The sequence below is a fragment of the Siphateles boraxobius genome, unplaced genomic scaffold (genome assembly GCF_051911475.1).
Source record: "Siphateles boraxobius isolate OS27281-9 unplaced genomic scaffold, OSU_SipBor_1 86, whole genome shotgun sequence".
Taxonomy (NCBI): Eukaryota; Metazoa; Chordata; class Actinopteri; order Cypriniformes; family Leuciscidae; genus Siphateles; species Siphateles boraxobius.
This window is the reverse complement of record NW_027509215.1, coordinates 2,920,276-2,946,900: the sequence shown is the minus strand read 5'-3', so window position 1 is coordinate 2,946,900 and position 26,625 is coordinate 2,920,276. Positions and strand designations below refer to the sequence as shown.

The 26,625-nt window shown below is 37.9% G+C and overlaps 1 protein-coding gene across 1 annotated transcript; it reads right to left on the bottom strand.

The window, feature by feature from the left end:
- klhl24a (kelch-like family member 24a) lies at window positions 1–26,152 on the bottom strand. The gene is made up of 8 exons (XM_077222358.1): window positions 25,909–26,152; window positions 23,509–24,390; window positions 22,703–22,818; window positions 21,179–21,363; window positions 13,711–13,829; window positions 4,625–4,813; window positions 2,224–2,412; window positions 1–2,125 (listed from the first exon to the last, which is right to left on the bottom strand). The coding sequence occupies exons 2-8, from the start codon at window positions 24,307–24,309 to the stop codon at window positions 1,925–1,927; spliced, it is 1,800 nt and encodes a 599-aa protein (XP_077078473.1). The 5' UTR covers window positions 24,310–24,390; window positions 25,909–26,152; the 3' UTR covers window positions 1–1,924.
- Window positions 26,153–26,625: the final 473 nt, after the last annotated feature.

Genomic DNA, 26,625 nt, shown 5'->3' with positions numbered 1-26,625 from the left:
GCTGGTTTATTATATTTATTTTAAAAAAAGGGAAAATAACATTTACAAAAACATTAGAACAGTACAGCTGGTAATAATTAAAGTGATTGAATGGAGAGAAAAAAAATCAACAAAACATATTTATATGAAAATATATAAATACATATATACAGACACACTTATATATATTTTATCATTGCAGGCAGAAATGGTGATGCAGGCTTTTGAGTAAACTAGCTGCCAGCATCCTGCCTGACACGTTCAGATGCATTGCAGAAAATGCAACCGATACTATGAATCTAATGTAAAGTAAGTAAATGTCTGTTTCCAGTACTGATAAGCACTAGAGTAGAGACTGCAATTATATAACTGCAAAAACATGAAAACAGTTGCAAGTTAGTCTTATTTTAACATGCACATTCCCCCGCAGACACGCAAGAATTTTAACATAACATAAAAAACGTAAAATATATTTACACTGAGAAATATTACTAACACTAGTACATACAAGTGCATGATTGGGGCTCTGCTTAAAAAAAAAAAAACAGTCAGAAAGGCACGTCCTGGTTGTCACAAAGATGATGAGATGCTTAAATACAGATATGATACACAGAAGGAAAAAAAAAATAATTCACAGCTGTACGGTTCATCAAGAACCTAAAAGAACCAGACGTGACATTTCATTGATTAAATCAGAGCTGTCCATCACTGAGCTCCTGCTTCGAGACTTAGGTTTTCAAGTGCTTAAACACAAAAACCTCCTTATGAAAACCTCATACCGCATGTCTGATGTATTATTTAAGTGCTTTCTTTTATTTAATAAGCTCAGAAGTGTAATATGATGTAGAAAGAGTAAATGGCACATTAAAATCAACTCCCAAGACTGAACCTAAAAAAACAGTTTTGATCTGCAGACTACTTCTCCATGTCAAGAAATCGTTGTCAAATTTTGGAGTAATGATACGAAACAACAGTAATAATAACAGCGATAAAAGGGTTTAAGGGATAAACAAAAGTACATTTGCATATAAAATAGGAAGAAAAAAATGGCAGCATCTATGCGATTACTCCATCAGATTTGACACATTCTCTGAATGCGTTATTTTAGTAAATCAATATTTAGCTTTTATTTTTAAATTTTTAATATTCATATTAATTTTAGTTTAATGTTTAGTAATTTCATTATGAGCTTTTGTCATTTTATTGTTTTTTATATTGCTGTTCAGGTTTAATTGTTTTATTATTTTAGTTTCTAATATTTACATTTTATTTTATTTCAAACGACCCTTTTCACAGTCTGTGATGACGCGTTTCCACAGTAATCAACATCACAAATCTAGTAAAGTTTTTTAGATTTTAATTTGTTTTTAAATGTATAATGCTGTAATTTGTTATATATTACATTGGCAGTAAATTACAAAAAAATAAATCAACACTTTTGCAAGGGTGTTTATAATACAACGGCTAAGAAATTAACGGCAAATTTGACATCTTTCTCTCTTCTGACTGCTGTAATCGGTTTCTCTATATTTTTTCCCTCTTTTGGAAAGTCATGGAAATGCCATCACAGATTTTTTTATTTTGTTATTGGAGCAAACCGGAATACATAAATTATATTTCCTGTCATCTCCCCTTCACCACTTTGATGACCCACTTCTGAGAACCGTGAGGTGTCCATTAGCAGAAATGTTTTTTATAGTTTCAATTTACAATATCTAAATGTATTTCAGGTATGAGGAAGGTTATGCATTACATCCGTCTTCCAGAGAAACGACTGCAGGAAATTGTCACATAGATAACAATCTAAACAGCTTTGGCATGATGATGAGTTCAACTGTAACAGTTAAACAATCCTAAAGTATGCACAGTTTAAAAGAGCACATCTGGTTATACATGTTCAGATGAGCCCATGTTTGGGAGTTTGCATGTGCGTTAGTGGATGCTATCAGGCTTTGCGTTGTTTCTCACTGAAACGGTGTATGGTAACACAGCCATGGTAGGAGATAGGACGAGGCAAAGCAGAAGTGCATGTGATGATGCCAGAGGCCGGGTCATAGCACACAATGTTGTCAGATGCCTCCCCATTTTCTCCCCGTCCACCCAGGATGTAGATCTTTCCGTTACAAATTGATATCCCGCAACTCTCCTAAACACACACAGACATACAATAATAAAATCAGTATGTGGGATAAAATGACAGGAACGTTTGACTTTTTGGTTTATTAGCAGTTGTGCTTCAGGTACCTGTCTGCTGAAGGAGTGACCCACATGCAACCAGTGGTCCTGTGAAGGGTCGTAGCAGTAGATGGACTTGGTGAGGCCCCCGCACACGTAGATGACGTTATTGAGAGAAACGGCAGAAATATTGGGTTTGGTGAAGGGAATACATGCCCTCAACTGCCAGCTGTCTGTCTCTGGGTCATAACACTGAACCTGAAACATATATGCGTGTAGAAAGAACAGAGAAAGCTTGTGTGTTATAAAAGGATTCAGATTCTAAGCTATATAAACTACTTCTTTTAATAGTGCTATTATAATATTATTTATATACAATAGTAATCTTTTGTAATTTTATCATTATAGATTTAGTCAATTTGTTATGTCATTTTTATTATTAGTTCAAAGTTATTCTTTTATGTTTATGAAGATGTCATTTTTAAATTTCATTTTTTGCATATTTTTTCCATCTACATTAATATTTTTATTTCAGTTTTATTTCAATTAATAATTTCTGTTATCACTGTAAAGCTGCTTTGAAACAATCAGTATTGTATAAAGAGCTATGTAAATAAAGGGGACTTGGCGACTATTTTTAAGTCCTACTTTTCAGCATATAAGCCTTTTTAAATTTCCCCCCATATTTTAGCAAAAATTGAACTGCTTAATATATTAGATTTTGTCAATGAATCAAATCAATATAGTTTTAAATTGGAATGCCAAAACTGATATATATATATATAACATGAATATGCAGGTGTTAAAACAGTGATCAACTACCATATTCATAATTTCCTCATTGCCATCAGCATAATGCCAAATATATTGAGCTGAAACCAGAGAACAGGCCTTGAGAGAGAGAAAACAGAAACAACTAAATCTAATATATGCATCTTCAGTGCAAGCAATCTTTCTCTGTGCTAGCTTGATGTATAGATTTAAAAAAGTATGACAATATGGATGTCACCGAAGACACGCACTCTGACAGAGAGTAAAGATGTACTGTCGAGCAGACGCCATTTGGAAACTTTCAGCTGACAGACAAAGCAATTGCACGGAGGAACATTCAGCATGAGGGCTTTGTATTAAACTATATCAGCTCCTTCTCTTTTTGTTCCAGATGGCAAGTAAAGAAAGCAGTAATCTGAGCACTGGAAAAATCAATGAGAGAAACCTATGTGAGATGTTATCCGAGATGGCACCAGTGTCTGAGGACAATAAGCTTACTACGGAGGTCCACCTGTTCACTCTGTTACAGACCACCTGCACAAACACACACATTCACTCCCCATCTGCCCTGCCATTAGCAGCCCTTCTGTTCAAAAAGATGCCCACATTCGAGGGGTTGCATGAGGCACAAAATAAAGGTGAGATTAGCAGGACCCTAATCATACCCAAAAGTCTGGGTTTATCACTTTTTGATTAAATAAGAGTTAACCAAAGTTACAGAAGAACCATGTGACACTGAAGACTGGAGTAATGACACTGAAAATTCTTTGTCAGGAATAAATTACATTTTAAAATTTATTCAAATATATTCAACCTCTTCCAGAGGTAGTTGAAAACACATTTGACCGGACTGCTTACGTAGCATGTGGTCGAATGCTTTCGAACAGCCACAAAAGACCTCGAACTCTCCGCCTACTGACCTAATGAGTAAACATTATGGGAAGCACGCTAGCCAGACGGGATTTAAACTTTGTCGGCTGGAGTTTGAAGAGGAAAAACGTACCAAGCACAATATTCTCTCAGTATTACTGATTTCTAACACACACTCACAGCGTTCGGCGTGGTCTTGCGACTGTCAGAGTAGAAACTAAACCCGATGCTCTTTGATGTATTTCAGTCTGGGCACATTCATATTTAAATTGAGGGAGCATATTGTCCATTAGATCGAAAGATCTCAAATGGATATGTGTCTCCCTTGTCTACTTGTGACCCGATCATCTAAACGCATCTTATTACCAGGTGTAAAAATAGCATGCGTTACAGGTTGGTTAAACTTTATTGCTCTGGTTATGGACCATTTGCTTTCTAAATGCATTGTGTCAAGGAGGAAAAAAACATGACAGTATCATTTAGACGTGACTAATCTTTTCAAGTTGGAATGGGCGTGTGGTTTATTCCAGGGAACTGATGACAGGTTTGAGGAAAAGAGGGACAAGGCAAAAAAGCAGTTTTTATTTGATAAAAGACGTCATCTATGTCAGTTTTTCATAAACAAATGAAATCAAGACTCTTTCTTTTTTTTCCCTTTAATGCACCTAGTCAAGAGCACTCATTGGAAGGGTCTGCCACCACTTAAAAGTCAATAGGCATCAAATGCATTTTCAGTGCTTATAAGCTGAAGATCAAAGATTTTAGTTTTTTTAGATCAGCTCTGCCTAATTTTATATTTTGTGTTTGTTTAGTGCTGTTTCTCAGTCACCTTATTGGAGCAGCTGTTTTCATCAGGTTGTCCTCCGATGACGAAGAGTTTTCCCGCACAGCTGGTGACCGCCGGAGAGTAGACGGCTTCTTTCATAGGGGCCACCTCAGTCCAGCGGTTGGAGAAGGAGTCATACACCTCCACGTTACTGAGACAACACTGCCCATCATAACCTCCAACTGCATACACCTGCAGGATACATACACAGATATGAAATTATATATATATATATATTATAATTTCCTTAAAGACCTTAACTCGCTAGAATGTGGAACTGAGAAAAATGACTATAAAGATTTTTAGTTGTCCCGCCAAATCAGGTAGGACACTCGAAAATATATGTTTTAGTAATGAAAATGATCTACATAAAAAAAAAATCTTGACCTCAAACTTGACTTTTGACCACCATTTTAAAGTTACTGTACTCTGCCTTTGTACTTTCATCAAAAAGAGAGAAGTCATGCCAAGGCAAAAGGCAGTTACTTCCACATTATCTATTTGGTTGCTGATCACCATTATCAAAATCATTATAGTATCACCTGTATAAAATCAAGTGAGCATGGCATTTATTTAGTAGCCCATGTTTTACAATTACGTATAGCCATCTACTTATGGCTATTCTGTGCTTTGGTTGCATTATGGTGGCATTATTAATACATTAGAAATGACAAAATACCTCCAGAGAGCATCAACAATTGGTAGCCCACTAACTCGCTAAGCGCGCGTTCTAAATGATCACGATCAAACAGATCCTCGCGCACATTGGACACGGGAACTGGTTTATAGCGGTGGATCTGAACGACGCATATTTCAAATTCATATAGCCCCTTTATCACAGGCGCTTCCCGAGATACGTGTTCGTAAGTGTTGCTTCTTACGTTCACGAAGAGTAGGCCTACGAACGCAGTGCTTTCCCTCTTGAGACATAGTGAGGAGCATGTTCTGGACTACCGAGACGACTAATGCATTTATAGCACAACCTTATACGGTCCGCATCTTTTCAGTATGCTGTGGTTTCAGCTGTCTGCCCTATTTTTCTGCTTGTGTACTTGGCTCTTCTCGCGGATTTATTCCGGACGCTGTGATTATAGGTATAACCCGCTTGTAAAAGCTGGTCAGCTGGTGCTGTATGCACCAGTAACCTACACTTGTTGCTTCATTATGTTGTATGTGTATGCACCAATATACACTTGTTGACCATGTTCAGGGCGGTGCTAAAAGCGCCGGCGCAGTTTTGGCACCCTTCAGCTAGATGCATGCGAGTTTCAACCAGGTCCAGTACCCGAACTGGGTGAGGCGAGGCTTTTGTTCTTGAATATCTTCGTATTCACGGGTGGCTAAACAAACGCAGAGTACCGTAGCCAAACTAAATATGCGCGTTCCAAAACAAAGCCAAAGAGCGGTAACTGGTGTTACGGTGTTCTGCCTTGGTTTCTCACGGGCTTTTTGGAAGTTACTGTTAAGACAACCCATTAATTTCTCGCGAAAACAAAGGAATTGATTTAAGATACTTATCCACATGATAAAGGAGGTCTGAATGTGCCAATAATATCAATAACTAATTTTCGACCAAAAACACAGTTAAGGTCTTTCGCCTTTGCGCGGCAGTGTAGCCACTGAGAAACACTCTTCAAATCCTCTCCACAAACCTCTTTATCCTGAAACTGACACCACAGAGGAAATGTGGACGAGCCATGATAACAACATAATGACACGACCTACATTAAAGATGATAAACGGGAAACCTGTTCAACAGGAGAGCTGAACATATTTTGAACTTCGTTTTACCCAAGCTAAGGAACTTTGCCGTGAGTATATAGGGGCCTTAAATGTTAACAATTTCTATTTTTGGGTGAACTCATTTTTTAAAAAGGAGGATTTCAAATGAATTTCCATATTAAAGCAACTACAAACATCCTGAAAATCATGCAAACATGAGGTCAATAACCAAAGATGAGGATGGGCACTGGGCGGACAGATGAACACACACAAAAGGAAGAGAGAGAATTAGAACTCTTTTCCAAGGAAAAAAGAGGAAGAGAGAGAATTAGAACAGTTTTCCAAGGAAAAAAGATTCTCAAGAGATCATTATGTGCGTGTCTATACCTCTCTGTGTGTACGAACAGCTGATAAACGGGAAACCCGATTGCAGTAGCTTTAGGCCTAAGCTCATGTGCAAACACTCATACAGACAGATGACCTCTGACCTAGGAGAGTAAAGTTATCTCATTCATTCTCTCTAATTATTTTAAACTCTGTCACACCCTGTCCTCAGTGACTGAAACGGCATTCATGCCAATTTTCCTTGGTAAAAAATAATAATAAATACGATAAGAATTGAAATCCCCTCTCTTTGCACAAACAAGATAAGAGAATGATGGTTGAATGGATATAAAGGTAGATGGAATGAAATCATGTTAGATGGCTGACTTATTCTTTGAATTGAAGTTATAATCCTGTATGTGCAGGTGATCATATTACAGCAAAACAATAAAGAGGTTCTTCTGGAATTAGAGAGAGTCTATACAGTGTCACCACCTGTGTTACAGTGTTTGGTTCTATACAAGAAACCAAAAAAAATACACCTGCAGTACCAATGTGGACATAAAGAACATGCACACAAACAAATGACACAAAATGAAATGCTTGGGAGAGTTCACCTAAAAATGTTCCGAACCTGTATGAATTTTTTTCTTATGTTGTCTGTCTTCTGATATTTTGAGGAATATGGGTAACCAAACATTTGATGTGCCCCATTGACTTCCATAGTATGGAAAAAATACTATGGAAGTCAATGGGGCCCTTCAACTGTTTAGTTACTGACAGTCTTCAAAATATCTTCTTTTCAGCAGAAGAAAGAAATCCATACAAGTTTGGAACAAAGGGTGAGTAAATGACAATTTTCATTTTTGGGTGAGCTATCCATTTAAAAGAAAACCTAAAGTAAAATAAATCTAATGAAAGATGGAATGAATTAAACATGTAAGGGATAGTTCACCGGAAAACAAATTATCACAATCGACTAATTCTCATGTTATTCCAAACATGTATGACTGACTTTTTTCGTGAAGCACAAAGACAGTGGTGTAGAGTTTATACCGGCCCAGTGGGGACAGGGACCCGCAATGCGTCAATGGTGTCACAGTGAGCCTGCTACGTCACTGACAATCAACAAACTTCTTAGTTGTTCCTCATTCAGTTATGACATGGGCCCGACTGACCAGTCAGACTACGTTTTTCAAAGCGTTCAGCAATTTAAAACTGAGCTTTCAGACAAAGGGTGAAAACAGGTACTGCCTGCAACAATGTAAATTTTAAGAAAAATAATGAGTTTTGAAAAATAATTGATGTATTCTAGTAGACCCCATAAAAAAAATTTGTGAACCTGTTAATGAGCATTACAGAGGTTTTAAAAACAAAAAAAATTGCATTCCCCTGAAGAAAAAGTAATTTGGGTTTGGAACAATATGAGGATGAGTACAAGCTCCGACATACTTAAAGCGAAATCGAAACACAAACTGATGTGAAGTAATTTCGAACAATATCAGGCCAAAATCAAGTTCGTTCGAAACAGCTTGCCAAAGCTAACTCTACGGAAAAGTTTGCTACGGCTGGTAAACACCTTTGTATTACCATTGGTCTGTGGCGATCACGTAATAGGTAGGTGTGCGCTGAGGCTCCACCTTCTCTCATGTTGAAATCTTTTCCAGTTCATTTATCCCGTTCAGTCTGTCAAGGTCAGACGTCCTCGAGTAAAAACATGAACACACTGGAGAGCTGCATTATAGTAGAAAATAGAAGTTGTACTTCTGATGAAACGAGACACTGACACCGTTTTTCATGTTTAAATACAGTAAAGCTTAGGGATGCACCGAAATGAAAATTCTTGGCCGAAGCCGAATAATAATGAAACACTTGCCCGAAGGCCGAACACCGAATGCGGTGTTTCAAATGTGTTCCATTTATTTTGCTAATTTTTTCACCATTGCATTTAATTAAATAGTAAAAATATGCTTTTTTACTATTTTGTCTTGCTTTTCAGAGAAAAAAAAATCAAATTGCAAAAATGCAATTTATTTAACACTGAATTTTTTTTAACATTCCAGCAGATATTACTTAAACAAAGCACAATATAACTTAAATTAAATAAATTAGTAAAATAAAAAATATATTTTTATTTGGCCATCTTTGAAGCCCCCCTATTTGAATAGCCTATGTTAGGCCTATAACTGACTGATGAAAGAATGTAACTAAAAAAAGTGCATTGAAAAGCGCATGAACCCACAACAAATGAATAACTGTCCTAGACATAAGCTTACTTTTGCGGTTTACATACACTTTATCGTGGGCGTTGACAGGTTTGCATGGATTGCCTCAGATCATTTCAATATAGCGCGCGCTCTCCGTGGCGATTAGCAGATAAGGAGGGTAACACTTTAGAATACGGTTCCTTCGTTAATGAATAACTACACAAGAACCAATTAGTAACACAATGTTAACAATCTAGTAACTATTATTAACTAACAAGAAACTCTGATTAACGAACTAGTAAGTAATAGCGCACAGATGAAAGTGGTAGTTCACTATTAACTAAATCAATAACTACTATTTTTTTAATGCTTCCCAGAGAACTACTGAAAAAGTTTATTAACAATCTAGTAACTACTATTAACTAAAAATAAACTCTGATTAACGAATTAGGAAGTTATAGAGCACAGATGAAAGTGGTACTTCAATAACTACTATATTTTTTATGCTTCCCAGAGAACTACTGAGAATATTTGTTTTCGTTTTGAATTAGATAATTTAAAAGTAGACAATTAAATGATTATAAAGATATATTGCCTTTGCCTATTTGACTAGTATTGGCTGAGTTTTGTTTAAGTTTAGAGACGTGCTCCAGAAAAAAAGTTAACGGAGACGGAGGGGCAGAAAGCACACCCTGTTTATTTTCTTTATTTTACAAAAGCACAGTTTTTTTTCGATTGTAAGTGGACACAAGTAGACATTTAACAGTTTATTTTTTCATATTTCTTAAGTCTGCATTTAAGTGACCATAAATGACAGAGTATTTAAATCTATTTTGCTGCTATGTGAAAAAAATCCAGCAAAACGCGGTGGCGCGTTTGTCAACTACAGAGGGTTAAAAGACGCTTTAGTGCTGCAAGTAAGGGTACAACGTCTGCCACAGATGCATCTGATGAGCTTCTCTTTTGTTATCTGCGCAAAGAGGGCATGTTTGCTGCATTTATAAAGCGCGCGCCTCTCACTCTTTATTGGTTACTATTTGATCGCCTCATCAAAAACGTCATTGTTCGGTCACATTTATTCGGTCTTTTTACTTATTCGGCCGAACACCGAAAATGCTTTTTTTTGCTATTTTCGGCCGAATAATTTACGTTGCCGAACATTCGGTGCATACCTAGTAAAGCTGCTTGATTTTAAGAAATCTATTGAATAAAGTGCTATATAAATAAATGTGACAATACTAGAATGCCGAATTGCAGAGCTCGTGCAAACATATTGTGACGAGCGTCCTCGGATTAATCAGCGTCGCCCTGACAACCAACACAAAACACCTGCACCTCCTCATCGCTGGCTGGTCGGTCACAGCTGCTCCCAATCAGCCCACAGCCACATAAGCAGCACATGCCTAGCAAACAGACAGACGCTAGTCTCGAACCGAATGAAAGCGCTGGTCTAACCTTTCTCTCTGTACTCCCCAGAAAGCAGCGAGTGACTGACAGCCCACCGTTTTGGAACTAGTTTTGGACACCCACTTTCGTTGGGATTGAACACCGGAGAGCACTTAAAGCACCAGCCATCACGCACCGGCTTACCTTCTTTCACCAGTTTTGTTTAATTGTAAATAAATCCACCCTCCGGGGCCTTTTCACGAAGCCTGCCTTGTCAAGTGATTCTTCACTCCCGTGACAATATCCATGATGCTATGAACAGATGCTTTTCTGGAGCTTCACTAAAATGCTTGCAGTTTTCTTAATTTTGTCGTGCATTTATTTTGTTATTGAAAGGAAAGCGCACAGCACATAATACATATTCATCTAACCGTTGCTCTTAGCAGTGTGTGTGGCGTCAGATGTTTGCTAACAATATATCACTGCTCACATATTTTGAACTTCGTTTTACCCAAGCAAAAGAACTTTGCCATGAGTATATTGGGGCCTTAAATGTGTTTAAAGCCTTCTGTGTTCCGCGTCTTTTCAGTAGGCTATGCGGTGGTTTCAGCTGTCTGCCCTATTATTCTGCTTGTGTACTTGGCTCTTCTCGCGGATTTATCCCGGTCGCTGTGATTATAGGTATAACCTGCTTGTAAGAGCTGGTCAGCTGGTGTTGTATGCACCAGTAGCCTACACTTGTTGCTTCATTATTTTGTATGTGTATGCACCAATATACACTTGTTGACCATGTTCAGGGCGGTGCTAAAGGCGCCGGCGCAGTTTTGGCACTCTTTCAGCTAGATGCATGCGAGTTTCAACCAGGTCCAGTACCCGAACTGGGTGAGGCGAGGCTTTTGTGCTTTGTTGTATTTACCTGCTACGGCATGTGACACGTTTTTCTGTCAACTCTGCATATATCCTTCGCGATCGATAACGCACGTTTGTTGATGGAGCGGGTTCAGACCATACTAAACGTTCTGGCCACGTTTGTGCAGGACAAAGCTCTGAGGACATCAGAAGTTACAGGGACTGATGGTAGCTGTACACAGGCTAAGTTGTTTTAAGTTACAATTAATATTTTAATGGAGAGTAAAACAAAGGCAGAACACCATACAATCTGATAAGTAGCATTATTTGACAGAACACCTCCTGTACAGTAACTTCGTATTCACGGGCGGCTAAACAAACGCAGAGTACCGTAGCCAAACTAAATATGCGCGTTCCAAAACAAAGCCAAAGAGCGGTAACTGGTGTTACGGTGTTCTGCCTTGGTTTCTCAGGGGCTTTTGGAAGTTACTGTTAAGACAACCCAATTTCTCGCAAAAACAATGGAATTGATTTAAGATACTTATCCACATGATAAATGAGGTCTGAATGTGCCAAAAATATCAATAACTAATTTGACCAAAAACACAGTTATGGTCTTTCGCCTTTGCACGGCAGTGTAGCCACTGAGAAACACTCTTCAAATCCTCTCCACAAACCTCTTTATCCTGAAACTGACACCACAGAGGAAATGTGGACGAGCCATGATAACAACATAATGACACGACCTACATTAAAGATGATAAACGGGAAACCTGTTCAACAGGAGAGCTGAACATATTTTGAACTTCGTTTTACCCAAGCTAAGGAACTTTGCCGTGAGTATATAGGGGCCTTAAATGTTAACAATTTCTATTTTTGGGTGAACTCATTTTTTAAAAAGGAGGATTTCAAATGAATTTCCATTTTATAGCAACTACAAACATCCTGAAAATCATGCAAACATGCTGTCAATAACCAAAGATGAGGATGGGCACTGGGCGGACAGATAAACACACAGAGGAAGAGAGAGAATTAGAACTCTTTTCCAAGGAAAAAAAGAGGAAGAGAGAGAATTAGAACAGTTTTCCAAGGAAAAAAGATTCTCAAGAGATCATTATGTGCGTGTCTATGCCTCTCTGTGTGTACGAACAGAGAAATCCATTACATCCAAGCAGGCAGCCGCAGAATGTTATACCCCCCGCATGTGTAATGAAATTCATATGTCTCAAACATTTACAAACACCCAAAACACTTTTCATGAATAATTACACGAAGAGGATCATGATTCTGCATAGGACAAACAAAACGTACAATACCGGGACAGCTCATTTCTACATAATTATCAATCAAATGGCAATAGGTCAAATTACAACAGCATAATCTGATTAGAGCTGTAAAAATCTGATCGTAACATCAGTCCTATAAACACACTGAAAGCCTGGATATTTCAATGCCTAAGTGACAACAGTGCAGATTAAAAAAAAAAAGAAAAAAGAAAAGTGTACAGATTATAACGTTATGCACTGATTATAAGTTTCATGCTGCAAAAACGGTCTATATATATATATATATATATATATATATATATATATATATATATATATATATATATATATATATATATATATATATATATATGCAGTAATTATACATTGCAATGCACAATATAATTAATTGTATGGTCTCATGAATAATTGTAACATCAGACATAATATACCTTTGGAAAGTATAATGCATTATTTAACAAGAAATCTGTGAATATTATAATACATTTTAACTTTGATTACAATTATTTATGAAAAAATATAATGCATTATACATAAAGGCTTTAAGTAAAGTGTTACTAATTGTTTTTGTCTCATTTTAAAGCATAAACCACACTAAATGTTGTAAAACAAAAAAGAAAAAATTGACAATGGGATACAATTTTTTTTTAAATATCTTATGCAATTTTGTTCCTGTTTAGTTGTTTATTTGTTTGTACTGGAAAACAAAATACAGATTTTTACTGAAATTGTTCTTTCTGTATGAATAATTGATTTAAATATTGTAAAATGTGTTAACCATTCATTAAGGAAGAATAGACCAATAACAACACAATCTCCAAATAAACACAAGAGAGGAAACCAACTGCAACAGGAGATTTTCATATGCTAATTTTAATTAAATGGCACATTAAAGGCTGAAATTGTCGTCAAAAACAATCACTGGAGTCGAAAGTGGAACAAATGTTAAGTGTATCAAGCTGAAATATTTAAAGGTTGTGTAGTAGAAAGAGAAGAATAATTACATTACAGGGCTAATTATGATAAGGAAAAACAAAGGAAGGGTGGGGATGTCTAAAACAAATGCTGTAAATAAAGCATTATTGGAGCTAAAATTAACTCTCTCAAAAGTAGCCGTGTATTTGAACCAATTAAAAAAATGTTCAAGCAACATTTAAATCACAAATATTTTAGTACATTAGATGTTTAACCAGTGCAAAACACAGGTGCAAATCCAAACAGTCCCACTGCTCTAAAGGATATGTTCCTCTGATTTAGGAAATTGGACACTGGGACTGGAAACACTCACACATATGCACACCACACTCTCTCTCACCTTCCCCAGTAGGACGGTCATCTTGTGTCTCCAGCGCCCCTTATTAAGAGAGGCCACTCTGATCCAGACGTTGAGCTGGGAGTTATACATCCACACATAACTGCTGTTGATGCGTCCACCTGTAAATAATAACCAAAAAATTAACATGCAGCAAGAGCAGGCTCTGTGTGCGTTTGTACACCAACTTGACCTTATTTTGTGGACAGATTAATATAGAAAACTGCATCCTCAGACAGTTGTGACCTAATGGTTAGAGAGTCTGACTTGTAACCCGAAGGTCACAGGTTGGAGTCTCAGTAGCGGCAGGAAATGAAGGTGGGGGGAGTGAATGAACAGCACTCTCTTCGACTCTCATTACCCACAACTGAGGTGCACTGCTGTGTACGTGCGCCCGCTTGGATGGGTGAAATGGGCACAAAAAACCCACAAACAACGATCATGATGGTAATCCGTGGGACCACAGTTGAAGAATCAATGTCTTCTGAAGGAAAACGATAGAGGTGTGTGTATGTGTGTGTGTGTGTAAAAAGAAAAATACAAATTTTCTTAAATTATAAAGCATTGCTTCCGGTCTACTGTCATACGAGCGTTCATGAGATGGACATTGTGATGTAAGCGAGTTGGAAAGCTCACACGAGAAGTAACAGACGACAGATTTCTCTTGTGTGCTTCACAATGCTATAATGTGGGTTTTTCCAACTGTCAAACAAGCAGCACCCATTCAATGCCATTATATCAACTTACAGAGATGGAATATTTTCCTAAAAATTTTCATCAGAGTTTATCTGAAGAAAGAAAGTCATAAACATCAGGGATGGCATGAGTGAGTAATGATGAGAATACTTTAATTTTTGGGTGAACTATTCCTTTAAATGACCAAATACTTTTTGGGGCCACTGTTTAGTTATCAACCACTAGCAGCTTTTTTTTGTGGTCAAGAATTTCAACTTTGCAAACCCACAAACATATTATTAGTTCTCAGTTTGAGACAACACAATGTCTGTAATTACACAAACCACAGTGCCTCACCTGTGTTCCTGTTAAACAGAAATGCTCCCTCTGATCTGAACATCCTTTCTTGTTGTCATCTATGTTTATCTAAACCTGCCGAGGGCTATTCTATTCTGTGCCACTTCACATCTGACCCAAATGGCTGGTTATCATCCAAACAGGTCTGAGGCAAGCTCTGACAGTCCTACTCTCCCACACACACGCTAAACATCTGGCAGCAGGCCGTTCCACTTTAATTCTGTTCATAGACTTAGATAATGTAGGTGTCAGACGTTCTCAAATAGCACATGAGGCTCTTCCTCCCTCTCTGAGTCCCTTCAAGGTAAGTTGGTGCACTACCTGGGCATCTTGTCAACACCTTCAATTATATGAGATAAAAAGGTGAAGTCTTATGATAACAGTGTTGTAGTGTTCCTGCACTGAAAATAGTTGAACACATTTAAGAGTAATCATACTAAAAACAAGCATCAGAAAAAAGGATAAAGGGGAAGCTCAAAGAAGGAAAAAGCGGGGGGTTCTGAGGAAGTACGAGCACCACAGAAAGAACTACAGTGCTCATAAACTCCATTAGCAGAGCAACTGTCTGGTAAACAAAGGCAGAGTCAAAATCCCTGTTTAATTAAAGAGGATGTGTTTGCCTTTTCCTCTAATACTGAGTAAACATAATAAAGCCCGGCTCCAGTCCTTTTAGTTTAATCTTCTGTCATAAATATCCCCTGACAAAAAAACATCAAGCCTTTGTGACATTCATTCAGACTGAAGATCGGACGAACCAGCATTTAAGTCTGATTCAGTCTCCTGCCGACACAGAGATTCCTTAAAGCAGGATGCAAAACCTCCAGGTGAACAGAAAAAGCTTCTCATTAGCATAGACATTGCTAGACATGCTGAAGGGATGTAGCTTAAAACATTTAGGATTATCCTAAACAGATTTGAAGCACATTTAGGGCTTGGATAAGTGCTAAATTGGTTGCCAATTTTAAACTAAAAAAAGACAATTCTTCTCAGCATTCATAACATTTCTTGCAAAATATTGCAAACACCAAGTCAGAACCAGTATTGGATCTTGGCATACACAATTAGTCAATAAGTATGGTTCCCTAAACCAGGGTTGCCAGATTTTCATAACAAAACCAGCCCACTAGCTATTCAAGCCTCCTAAAATGGACAACCGTGAACAGGAAGCACCAGATCATTCAAAACATCAAGCGAGAAAGCATTATTTACTCATTATTAAGCCATTGCAAACCTGTATGATTTTCTTTCTTCTATGAAACACGAAAGATGGTATTTCAAATAAAAGATATCATATATTTTTGTACATAAAATGAAAGTCTATGGGGTCCAAGGTTTTGTAGAAGAAAAAGAGGTCATACAGGTTTGGAATAACATGAGGGTGAGAATGATGGCAATTTTTATTTTTAGGCTCTTCTGAAGAAATGCAAATAAAGGGCTCACATGACAGATTATTTGTCAAGTAATTTAATACGTTAACACCATACAAACTGTCCAAAATGCAGGGTACTTTAGTGTATTTCAAGTTTATTTACTTGTACATACTTTTTTTTTGTATGCAATAAACCGAAAGCAAAAGCTTATTAACGGCAAATTCTTACTGGTTCTGCAGGAGTAATGTTTATCAAAGACAGCTGAACCACCAAGCCTGTAGGATATGACTTCTGACAGAGGACATGGACAGATTTAGTAAGGGGCCTCTGAACCTAATACTGGGGGCCGGCCAACTGCACGTGCACACGAGAACAGCAATAAGTAGCGTGTGTGTGTGTGTGTGAGAAAGAGAGAAGGGCAATCCTGACACGTGACAACATGAGCTCAAAAGGACAGTCACACTCCTTTCTTCATGTTTTTAAAGCACTAAATAAATGGCTCTAGAAGGAGAATAATACAATTCAGAGTTCCTGGTTATTACATCTAGCGTGTGTAACCAAAAACACACATGACTTAAAAGTGTTTAGATCAAGTTGAAATGTATAAAAACGTCACAGTTATAGAAGCTCCTCAAATGCATGACCTGTATACATAGACATAACCTTTGGGCACTGGATGACGTAATGCAATAACTACACTAGGGCTGAACGATACATCTTATTTCATCGTCACTGCGATATAAACATGCGCAATGAACACATTCGCAAAAGACTGCCTGAAACAATGAATAAGGGAAAAAAGTGAATTACATGCGCCAAGCATTCACAAGTTTGACCTATCACGTGTAGCCCTGAAGACATGATTGGTGCATTCATGCTATTTGGTCAATAAGATGAAGCCCCAGGAAGTGTCAGCTACGCTCAGATTGATTGGTGTCAATTTAGCGGCGACACTGTGCCGTTAGCAAATACGATGGTGGAGGAAGGAGAGAAGAGTGAGGGACGAAAAAGATGAAAAAGAACAGCACTTCAGCAATATGGAATTATTTTGGATTCAGGAGAGATGACGTGTTACAAACACAGGTACTGTGTAAAACATGCCGAACAGCGGTGGCAACTTCAATAGGAAACACAACCAACCTTCATCACCACCTGCAATACAATCATAAAGAGATGTTTTTGTTGAGTTTACAAGAAAATATTTGAAAAGGAGCAGGGGAAATTGAAAGTTAATTTCTCAAGTCATTATGCCTAATTTATGTGCAATTTGTTCAATAAAAGCATGTCCAAAATTATCGATTTGATTTCTTAATTCAGTGGGAATAGGCTATTCATAGTTAAGTGCTTTAATAGGTTCTTTGCGAACATAGACATAATCACATTTGAATATTTACCGCAAGTCGTATCATCATCGCAATATTGAACAATGATATCGCACATCGCAGCTTTTCCTCATATCGTGCAGACTTACCAACATCTGCAGCCAAAAACTGCAGATAATTCCTGGAACCATTCTGAAACTTTTGGCACAAATACTCCCTTAAGAAGCCGCTTGCCAGTGCCAGTTAGTTTAAAATGTCCCAAGCTCTCAGTCAATAGAACGCTAGAGTTTGCCAGTGAGAACAGCCCTTGACACACTAGCTGGTCACAGAGGCCGATTTTCATCGAATCATAAACAGCTGTTCTAGAAATGTCCTCACAAACAAGGCATTTGCTAAAAGCCCTTAACTCACCACAGAAAGCCCAGGACTAATTTGCCCAACCCATCCATAACAGAATTTGTTCAAATGAAGCTCAACTGAACAAAGTATTTAAAAGTAGAGGGTTACATTGTTTGAAGAAAATGTGAGTCGTGCTTGCTAATGCACAAGGCACAGCCACAATGGCAGGATTGTGTGTATGGTTGAAAGGGTTTTGCTATGTGTTATAAAGTTACTAAAGTGGTATAAAGCATGTTACTAAGCAGATTTTAGGGAGTTGCTACGGTGTTCTGAATGGTTGCTTTCTGGCATGATACCTTAAAAGCTCATTCTCTGGGAATGCGAGTGGTGCTTGCTCATGCCAGGATGGTGCCAGTCAGGATGGTGTGTAGGGTTGCCAGGGTGTTGCTATGGAAGTATTAAGGTATTCTGAGTGGATTAAAGTAGGTGTAGCATAACCTTAAGTGAGAATTGATGTGGAATCCTCTATCGCAGAGGATTATATTCTCTTATATTTCGAAATAAGAGAAGAGTAGCTACACCCTACCTCGGATCAGAGGTCACCCTTCTGCCGGAACTCGACTCTCTTGAAAACGCATATACGGCCGTTGCCAGATACCAGTGATATTACTTTATAAGGTTTTACATAATGGATGTTTTTCTTACAAAAACGCATCACTTCAGAAGGCATTTATTAACCCCCTGGAGTCTAATATATTACTTCTATGATGTATGGATGTGCTTTTTGGAGCAGTATCTATGATATTCTAATCCCCGTTTATGGCTTGGATCCTGTCCTCAAAACTGATTGTTCTTTTTTCAGTTTTTAACCCGTCAAGTGGACATCATGTCTGACTAAAAGTTACAGCCCACTTTTTCCCCACACATCACACAGTGATAGACTTGTCAGAATTTGGCAGTGTTGGGAGTAACGCGTTACAAAAGTAATGCATTACAGTAACATATTACTTTTTGCTGTAACGCAGTAGTGTAAGGCATTACTTAGCAATTTTCAGTAATATTTTACTCGGTACATGTTCAGTAAGGCTTGCGTTACAACAGACTTTTAGTTTTAATTGTAAAACAAACAACAACAAAAAACAGCAAGACCGCGAGACATTAACGAATGAAAAATGCAAGTAGGCTAAATTACCTGTTCGTGGTCAGTCAATAGCCGCGTGTGGTGTCCAAGTCTGTAAATAAAGACTAAATGGCAGCGTCTGATATATTTGTATAGCGATTTATTTTTTTTACAGGAGTGCCGTGAGGTATGATTTTGGCCTCTGTGCTCGCGCTGGCCAGTGGAAAAGCGGATAATGGTAAAGATGGCATGAAGAAGACTATACATTCGCGAGATGGACGTATGCGCATTAGGCTATTCGTTCTGTGTTTTCTTTCTAAACAGTTAGGCTATGTTTATGTGGTATTTTTCATGTTTTCATCACGCAATCATGTTTTTGATGCGGTGGTGACGCGTTCATGTAAGGGCGGCGGCGCTGCCGATAAAGCACCTAAAAGCTGTCACAAAGAACCGGCAAAAGCAATGATTATGAATATGTCAAATATAGCAAGGAGACATGTTGATTGTTTATTAATAGTCAAGATGAAGTTGACGATGCTGACTCTCGATCTTCGCAGTAGTGAATGCACCAGAGAGAAATGCACATTTCATTTCATAAGCAGAGAGCATGTTTTCTTTCGTTTTGAATTGTTCTGTTTACAAGTAGACATTTCAATATAGATATATTTTTCAAGTCCGTGAATAGGCTATACTAATACGCTGAGTTTCGGTTCATTTATGAGACGCGCTCCAGTTCATGCGCTTAAATCCAGGCAATTGGTTGACGAAACATTGGTTAAAATTAAGATACAATTAATACAAAACGAAATTCACTTTAAAGAAAGGCTTTGTGTGTGTAAGGTCTCTGTGAAAGTTTTAAAGCAGTCTTTTAGTGCCGCTTCAGAGCGGTCGTCTCCATAACGGAGAACTGTCACGTCTGTAACATTGTTTTTTCCTCATAAATGCAAACACGAAAAATTAAATAAAATGAATATTTTATGTTCTGTGGAGAGCCAACCCTTCTTCATCCGATTTGCGCAGTGTAATTCACAGAATTACAAAAAAAAATAAAAATAAAAATAATAATCGTTGCCTCCTAAAAGTTAAAGATTGTTTTTTGTCACGCATGACTGTCTATTTCCCTAATATTAAATATAAAACGCATGTGTAGACTGATATTTTTCTAATGTCTGGACTCCTTTCAGGGAGGAGCCTATGGATAAAAAGACGTTTCAATATTTTGGTATTAATGCATTTTCTGAGAATTTATATTTCAAGTTTTGACTGCAAATGTCATGTCCATAACGCTGGAATTCCCAAATTTTAAATAATTTATCCTCAACTAGTTTTGTGGTGTAGGTCTACGTATTTTATAATGTTAAGTTTACTTCAAATAATACTAATAGTAATTTAAAGATGTGGTAGCATTGGATCTGGACGGTATGGATAACGCTGGGAGTTGGAAGGGGTGTGTCGCGATTCTGCAGGTTCGTGGATCTGAGTGTCGCGATTTCGGTTTCATATGATTTGGCATATCCTTACAGCCCTAGTCATTTTAGAATGTTAAGTTCTACTCCTGTATAGTTATTTTGGTGAAAGTAACTCAAAAGTAATACAGGAGTAATGTAACGCATTACAATTCTGAGACAGTAATATTGTAAGGTAATGAATTACTTTTAAATAACAGTAACAAGTAATATATAATGTATTACAGTTTGGAAGTAACTTGCACAACACTGGAATTTGGACACTTCAAATGTTTTTTTTTTTACAGCAATAAAGCAAAAATCAATTGAGTGTAAATATTCTTGTCAGCATTTTTCATTTAAATTTTATATTAGATGTCATTTATGTTCCAAGCAGACATCAAGACTCCTCTCAAACATGTAAATCTGGGTAAATCTACTTTTATAGGAAGTTCTACATGCCTGTGCCAACAACACAGGTCAAAATAGAGAGAGAGTGTGTGTGTGTATGTATGTGTGCGTGTGTGTGTGTGTGTGTGTGTGTGTTGTGTGTGTGTGTGTGTGTGTGTGTGTGTTCGGGTTCCGCAGAACTAGCCTCTTGCTGATCAGTCACTGTGACCAAGTACAGGACACACAGTACTAAAAGTATAGCAAATATCACCCTACCCTAAAATGAAGCCTGATGTGACAAATCACAACCATTTAGAACATATAGGTTGTTTCATATACAGCTATGGCGAGGGTTTTGGACCAATGAGGATTTACTGTGCATGGGGCTACATGAAAATAGAAAACAATATTTTTCAATTTATCTTTTTTGAGGTGGGAATATGAGGGTCTCACCTGACACAAGAATGTCGTTGCGGAGGGCACATACTGCATACTCAGACTTAGTGTACTCGGGGTGTTTAGCAAGAGATGTCCACTCTCCCGTCACAGGGTCGTAACATTCTGTGTATGGGAGATTGAACCCCCCCACTCGCTCACAGCCTCCCACCACCACAATAACCTCAGAGAAACCAGTGGACCTGTAGATAGAGAGAAACAATATATTTAGATAAGCGTGAACTTTAAAGAGGAGAAATAAAGAGATGACAGCATCAGGATGTGGTTAAGCTTCATTGCCTGAGGTACAATGAGCTTCTGCAATGATTCATTGGAAAAATAATACTCTTCCTAGAAATTCGTGTTTTTCTTTTTAAAAGAATTCTGACCTGAATAACCCCCAACCAAACACAAAAACAGCCGTCTGAAATACACTATGCGACAATGTTTACACTGAGTGCCAGCACAGCTCTTTTATGTGTGTTTAGTGCAGACAATAACTTAAGTCCTATACAATGAATTTTTTGCATTTGTGGTTGCTCTGGGCTGAATGTGCTCATTTTTAAAACACTAAATCAATTTGAAATATGATTTTGACAGGTTTTATGGCAGAGTGGAATGTCTGAAAAACAAGCTCATACATTTTCAGCACCCAATGCAAGATACTAACTCCAAACACAGATAACATCCAGGACACAGATACGGCTTCTAAATACAGATACAGACCCCATATTAGGATATTGAATCAAAATACAGAAACTCCATTTTAAGGTACTGCCTTCAAGTACAGATTACGGCTCCACACATCAGACTGCAATAAAGACAGTAATCTAAAAATACAGATACTACCTCCAAACACAGATATTTCCCTAAATAAATACTGCCTCCAAAATAAGACATGGTGCCACTAAACAAATATTCTTTCTCCAAACAAATGTCCCTTAGAAAACGTGAGTGGTGCAAGTCACAGACACAGTGTGTTTTGAGTGATTGTAGTGTGGTTCCTAGATATGACGTCCCTCCTGCAATGCAAGTCATTGGGATTTTTCAAGTCCAATAATTTTTTTACTGATTAATGGCAACACTAGCCCAGGCCACTGTTTCGAAGTCAAGGTTAAAGGAAAAAAAGCGCATAAAACTGAAGTATACTTTGGGATTGTTCAAATTCAAAAAGAATAAGCAATACTGATAAAGAAAATTAATTACAAAACAGTACACGTTTATAATAACTTCGCATTTCAAACAGAAATTTTTTCAGATGTAGTGTTTTTCCAGTAGTCAACATGAGTGCATTTTTATTTGATAATGTCATTGATTTCATTGTTGCATGTAAAATTCAAGGACATAATAATAATGTTGATGTTCTACAGCTCATCCTCAAATGTTCAGTGAAAAACTGACTCTTTTTCAGTGGTTTCATTTTCTCTGTAAAATGCATGTTATTTTAGTCCTTCACAAGAAGAAAAAACTATTTCACGAGCAATGCTGACAATGTGATCTGACATCGCATCGACCAATTTTTGATCAAAAACTACATCGTACCTGCGGGGTCTTGTACGTGGTGACATCATCTCATTGCCAAGTACATGGTAGCGGCGTGCTTCGTGCAGCAGTTGATAACATTCTGGAGCATTCTGGATCAGTTTATCACCTTCCACCTGCAGCAGAGAAATTAACACAATCTTATTGCTTAACCTGAAACATGTTTCCTCATATCTGTCTTCCTGTAGAGTCCAGCTATCTTGTTCTATTATGACAATAAAGAAAGCTTGAATTGACTAGTTCAACACATCTGCCGATAATTTTCAAGCGAACCCCAGGATCTTGATTAGCTGGTTCAAGTGTTTGAAATACCATTGGAGCAAAACTAAAGTCCTTGCTTTATCTGGTTTCATAACCATATACTATACCCAATAAATTTTTTTTGTAGATCAAAACTCTGAAATAAGTTAGAATTTTAGCACTTATGGTTCCATTCTCCTGAAGTCAATGGGTTTTTTTTATTTGTTTTTGGTAAATGCCTAAAATAAGGTCTGTGGTTAACACAAGTTCAAGATATTTTCACGTTTTATTCTTTAACTTAAAATACATTAGTAATTCCCCGTTGTGACTTTTTTTAAACCTTTTACTTATCTTGGAAAAAAGCTGGACTACAGAGGTGGCCTGGGACATAAAAAAATCCTATTGGATTTTTGTCGAGTGAACCAGGGTGATGCTAGCTTCCAGGTTGGCCTATAAAAATACAACACTGTAGCACTCTATAAACATCTAAGCAGAGCCTTTCTGGATTTGTTGAACTTAAAAAAGAGCTTCTCCACCTGCCAAATGAATTTGAATGTGCCACTCACCGTCTGTACAAAATAGTTGGGATGAAGCAGAGGCAGTCGGACATGTTGCAGCAGATCTTTCAGCATGGGTCTGCGATACTCCACGCCGTGGTAGACCCAATGCATCACCGCCTCAAACACCACCTCCTCCCTGCCAATGGACAGTTCGTCGCTGGCCAAGTATTCCTCCAGCTCATCCTTGTGGAGGTCTAGAAACTCCTCATGCTGTGCCACCTCTGGAAAATTCAGCAAGGCGAAAGCACGGCAACGGCTGGCCAGCTGTTTGAGAGAGTGGGCATCTGCGAAGCGCTGGATGCCGAGGCAGTTGCAGGGGTCCAGCTGCTCCTCCAGGAATTTTGCGCAAGCATCCCGCAGAGTGGCGATCTGGAAGAGGCTGGAGGTCTCGAAGAGGAACTGGACGTTCTGTGTGGTGATGCAGGCATGTCCGGTGTAAACGTACTGCAGGAACGTGTCCATAGCGTCCGCCTGGATGCCGTTGATCTCCACCAGCATCTCGTGGCTCTCCTTGTGGTCGTTGCAGAACATGGCACGGAAGTAGCTGCTACAGGCCGACAGCACGGCGCGGTGACAGGGGAACTGGCGGCCCTGGACACTGATGATCACGTCCGTGAAGAGGCGGCTGTCGCGGAATTCGTTGAAGACCTGGAGGACGCTCTCAGAGTGAGAGGAACCGGAAGAGAAGTTGAACACGTCGCTCAGGGACTTAGACTCCATCTCAAAGATTTTACGCTTTATTGCTGGCGATTCAGGCACGCCACTAGAGTTCTCATGATTCTGCCGCCGCCCCAAAATGAGCACCATGATTGTATCTGACAGGAGCCCTTCACCAACTAACAATCACTATCAAATTCCTGCAGGAAAACGATCAGCAACCATCAACACCTGTAGAGGAACAGCAGTTACAATCAACAAACACTATAAGTGGTATTTAGTCCTACTGAGATCCACCTTCTTGAGAATGGTACCCCTGGTACAACATTACAGTCTGTAATTTTAAAGTAAATCCAAAGACCTGGTTCAAATGTGTTTGTTATCACTTACTGAGAAGGAAACTACTGCAACCATATATTATTGACCTCTTGTATTATTCATTTCATACAGAACGTGGCCAGATTCAAACTTTCAAGGTGACTTTTTGACCCTGATGCAGAGGCTAAAGGTCAAGTTCATGCTCAAGAGAATTTCAATAGTAACAATTATTTTGAAAATCTATCATTATTTGTTAATATAGCCATGACCCCCGGTATCACAGACAAGATTTAAGCCTATTCCTATACTAAAATACATTGAGCGGTTTTAACTGAAAGCAACTTGTACTGACATATCTTAAAATATGTCAGTGCCATTGTTTTGTCTCAAGATGCACACCAGTAATGCATTATTCTAAGGCATGTTTATAAAAGCTACTTAAATGTCCTAATTGAACTAAGGCCTTATCTTGGCTTAATCTTCTAAACATGGTCTGTGAAACCGGGCCTATATTTTCAAACCAAGTAATTCATTATTAATTCAGCATTATTATTAAGGTAAATTTTTAACTTAAGTGTTATTATAATTACAAATGTATTATAAGTGTTATAATCTGTCACAAGGGTCATGACAACTAGCAACATTGAAAAAAATACAAATGTGTAAAGCAAACTATTGCACAAAGTGATTGAGTCCATAAATATCTGTGAATGTTACTAGAGCACACTGAAATTCTGTGAGCAGTAAAAACAAAAAAACTATACAAATATATTCCTCAAGGCAATATAGCACTGCCACTGATATAAAAGGAACACTGATTCTTTGTGCTGAGAGATAAAGTGAGTGAGTGCATGTATGAGAGAGGGAGTGAGTTTGCGCAATCTTTTTTTAAAGTCACTCAGGTTTGTTTTGTTGTGGAAGTAGAAATAAAAGAACATGGACGGTTGCTCAATATTTCCCCTACAGTTACACATGCCCCATGTGGACTGAAATGATGACCTCATAGAAATGAGATCAATTATGTGTGATTCTACTCTATAAAGGATACCAAGGCAGGGTGCAAACTAGTCGACCAGATATTAAGTTCCAAATAACCATCCTGGACCTGGAATAGGCTAGCTGTTTTGTTGCTAGTCCAAGATGGGCTTTCCAGCATGCTAAACATTTCCATGCAGATTTTAAATACATATACGATACTTATTTTTGCTCTGCATGCTGTATAATACAACAGATTATATACACATATATACATATATATGTATATATAAAATCCTGAATATTGTTTGTTAACTCGCCATAAAGAACCATGACACGGAATATATTCATCTTTAAAAGCACATTGTTAACGCATTCATCATATCGCATTATACTGACATGATCTCTCAATCGTTCAAGTTGTTCAGAATAATTTTTCAGCATTGATTTTCTCACCTTATCCCCAGGAGACCAACTTTCTGGAAAACATAAAAAACAACAGCAAAGAGTAGAGGTCCTTAAAAGTAAATGTGATCAAACAAATCCGGTTTGTTTCTGAAAAATAGCTCCATAAGCGTGAGCACTCGTGCTGTCACTATTAAGATTTCTTTGTTAACGTCCGTCTCATAGTGGCTCTCTGCGTGTTCTGGCACAAAGAAAGTACACACAGCTTTTAGGCTTCTGTTGTGTCAGCTGTTCTGCAAGGTGTTTATAGGGAAATGTAGTTCTAGTGGCATATCACCAGTCCTTCAAACCAGCAAAAGAACATCATATCCCAGAATTCCGTGCAGGAGAACTTACATGTGGCTGGCCGTTGTTTGCAAACAAAAACTTGATTATGAAAGACTTGTGACATGTTGTTGTCACGGCAAAATATAACAGCTTTTTCAAGTGTAGCAAAGCCCATAGTGTTGTTTGACGTTATTATACATTTTGTACTACAAGAACAAATCATTTAGATTAGAAAAAGTCATGTCTCCCTTGTATATTTTATATGTGTTTTTGTACAATAATATATTAAAAGGCTGGTGTTGATATTGCGTTCGTTTCTTTCTGCAGCTGTAGAAAGTCGGATTGATTAAAAACTAGCAAAACAGGTAGTTCTCTGGACAGATCGGGAAACGGAAAAAACCGTCACGCGTGACTAGAAACTTGATCTACCTGATATAAATT